The following is a 2530-nucleotide window of genomic DNA, read 5'->3' on the forward strand; positions in this document are numbered from 1 at the left end:
CCTACACTTTTGCCTTAGGCATTCCAAATGCACACATTTTAGACTTATATACATGCCCCAATATATAGTATTTCAGAACTTTTAAAATGTCTTAACCAGACATATACAAATGGGCCAAAAACTGTTTAGACACATTTTTGGGGCAAGAAATCAAAGCTCCCTACCAATTCATTTTGGCTAAAATTTAGGGGGCATTTTTGATTCACGAACAAATGCCCACATTCATGGTGGAATCTTTAACATGCACTGGCATAGTAAAGTATTTTTATATATTTTATATTTTGCAGGAGCAAATTAAATGGAATATGCTGAAGTATATGATACTCAGTCTGAAATGAACAGGTTACTAAACCTCAATTCAACTGGCTGTCTTGTCGATTTAATATCTAATCTCAAATATATATATTCAATGAACAAATGCAAATGAACCAGGAGGTTTGTTAAATATTTGCTATAAGCCGTCTTCTTATAGATCTTTTGAGGCAGGAGTACTCAAATATTTGATTTTTACATATAAAACAGCCTGGATTACAGTTCCTGCAATTAATTTAAAAGGATGATAGTGAAATAGAACACGTTTTGGTTAAATGCTAGAAAATCTGAGGCTCCATCTGGGGTGTCTTGTGGGATTTTTGGCACATGGGTTTGATAACAAAATCCACCATGACCTATTAGTATGAATAACATCAAGTTATTCCTTGGTCTACCATAAACTTTAACCAGCTTCTCAATGATATAAACCATTTGTTTTTCTGAAGGGCAGCCCTTCTTCGATTGAAGGTCTTTTCTTCTGCATAGTATGTGGCCCCCTACATTTATTGAGTCAACACAAAGCTGGTCAGACAAGGAGGGTTTTTTCCCCTCAACATATATTTGGCATTTAACCAGTTATGTTATTGCTTCCGGTATAGATTGAACTCCCTTGCTATGCTTGGCCTTATCTTTTAGGTTATTTATTCCCATTGGGATCTTATTGAAGGTACAACATATTTAAGTGTCTATATGGATGATTTAAACACAACTCACCCTCATGCAATATCTTCACTTTTATTGAGAAGCTGCATGTTTTTATAGATTATAGAAGTCATTTAAAACATAACACTGAGCAACTTTTGAAGCCATTGATTTAAATAAATAAGTCAAATACTGTCCACTAACAAACATCAAGGTATTTTTTTCATAATGCGTTTAACAGTGGTCCCGTATTTTATACCATTTCAGTTATTGATGATATCTTTTGTTCCATATCTCCTTATTTAAGGTAACAACGTAATGGTTGCGGATGAATGCCTCATTCAATGCATACATGAAAATCCAAAATGCAAAAAAGCATTCAAACAATGCATCCTATACAGACATCTGCTGTGCTATCTGGCCACCGAGAATGCCAATAAAATTACCCAGATCATGAAAGTCTTGAAGGCAATGTTTCAAAGGACCCTTTGATCCAGCAGTTTATTTACCCCCTCGCATATCCTTTTGAGATATGGCCTGCAGGTCCCATCAACACTGTAAAGTGCTGTAAGGAATTCCATGTCGGCAAAATGATTGAAGACCCTGTTGATTCGGCTGTGAGATTTTGGTGTGAGGTGGCGCTGCACTAACTCGTGAAGAAGAGTTTTACAATCGTGAAGGAGTCCAGAGAGCACATTTTTATCAAATGTGTACTCGACTTCGTAGAAACTCACAGCCGTCATCGCGGTCTGGTTCAGCTTTTTTCTGAATTTCTCCACAATTTCCAGTTCTTCTGGACTGAACTGGTTGTTCCTGTACAAAATGCCAACTTTCACAGCCACCTTTATAACATCCTTAAGAATTTTATGCGCCTCTTTTTTGTTCTTTACATGCTCCTTGGTCACCTTGAACAGCTCGTCAAATATTTCACTGCTTGTATCATCAATAAGCATGTTTGCCATAGTCTTTGTCGCCATCTTGCTCAGGATTTTCTTCTGGGCTTGAACTGCAAAGCTCTTTGAGCTAAATAACTCAGGCCCTGTGCAAGGAAAACAATAGATGCAAGTGTTACATATTGAATTGAAACTTTGTATTTCACTTAAAACAATCTTTCGTGTCACATTAGACAATATCAAAATCCAGCTCGATATTATCCAAACACACGTATGATGGAATAAGAGAAGACTATAGTAATGTTGCAGGGAATTTCTAATAGACAACACAATAGGCATTAACATTATGACTTCTTCCATCATCTGTGTTTTCTTTTTGGATAATGTTCAGTTGGGTATTGTTATTGCCCGAGAAGACACAGGAATCTTCTGCGTGCTAACCCCATTACCAATATGCCCTTTGCTTGCGTCAGCACCAATAATAATTGTACATATTTCATATGTTTTACAATGCTGTAGTTTATCTTTACTTATAGCAGGAATTAGCTGATTTAGTGCGGTTATGGTGGGGATTCACAAGGCTGCTGCACTCAGGACTACTGGAAAGAAATAAGCAAAACTACAATTGTAGCAATATATGAACCATTTTTCATCTTTTTTCAAAATACTGTATAGTAGTACTT

General features: G+C 36.4%; 1 protein-coding gene across 1 annotated transcript; it reads right to left on the reverse strand.

The window, feature by feature from the left end:
- Positions 1-1430: 1430 nt before the first annotated feature.
- Positions 1431-1988, reverse strand: LOC149297811 (tumor necrosis factor alpha-induced protein 8-like protein 3). Its single transcript, XM_089488296.1, has one exon. It carries the CDS (start codon positions 1929-1931, stop codon positions 1431-1433), a length of 501 nt encoding a protein of 166 aa, XP_089344422.1. The 5' UTR covers positions 1932-1988.
- Positions 1989-2530: the final 542 nt, after the last annotated feature.

This window comes from Sceloporus occidentalis, unplaced genomic scaffold (genome assembly GCF_023333645.1).
Source record: "Sceloporus occidentalis isolate IW3139 unplaced genomic scaffold, rSceOcc1.0.p SCAF_37, whole genome shotgun sequence".
Taxonomy (NCBI): Eukaryota; Metazoa; Chordata; class Lepidosauria; order Squamata; family Phrynosomatidae; genus Sceloporus; species Sceloporus occidentalis.